Here is a 341-nt window from a genome sequence, read left to right as displayed (position 1 = left end):
ATGCGGGCCTCCAGCGTCCTCCCTCTGGTGAGTCTGGACAGCGTAACAACGCATCTAGTCAGCTGCTTCAGAAAGCAGGTTTGGAGACTTCATGAGCCCTGTTCCTCCTGACTGAGCAAAGCACTTTGAAGTAAATACACTTGTTGCACCAGGTGAAAGACACTTTAAAATGGATTCAGCTGTGTGTAACTGTGTGAATTTGAATCACCCTCCTCCGGGCAGAGGAGTTCTCATCTCCCGTCCTCTCACCAGAGGGATCCACCAACGCTCCTACCGGCACGAAAACCGGCTTTGAGGAGGATTTGGAGCCGGGGGAGCGTGCCCGCCTCCCCCGCCACTGA

At 54.5% G+C, this 341-nt stretch overlaps 1 protein-coding gene across 1 annotated transcript in view; it reads left to right on the top strand.

The window, feature by feature from the left end:
* B4GALNT3 (beta-1,4-N-acetyl-galactosaminyltransferase 3) overlaps window positions 1–341 on the top strand; it is a 74,161-nt gene continuing 73,820 nt past the window's right edge. Inside the window, exon 1 of the mRNA XM_009288392.1 lies at window positions 1–27. Within this exon, the coding sequence (XP_009286667.1) occupies window positions 1–27 (27 nt within the window). The remainder of the gene's footprint in view (window positions 28–341) is intronic.

This window comes from Aptenodytes forsteri, unplaced genomic scaffold (genome assembly GCF_000699145.1).
Source record: "Aptenodytes forsteri isolate BGI_AS27 unplaced genomic scaffold, ASM69914v1 Scaffold56, whole genome shotgun sequence".
In the NCBI taxonomy this organism is placed as follows: Eukaryota; Metazoa; Chordata; class Aves; order Sphenisciformes; family Spheniscidae; genus Aptenodytes; species Aptenodytes forsteri.
This window is presented reverse-complemented; position numbering and strand designations above follow the sequence as displayed.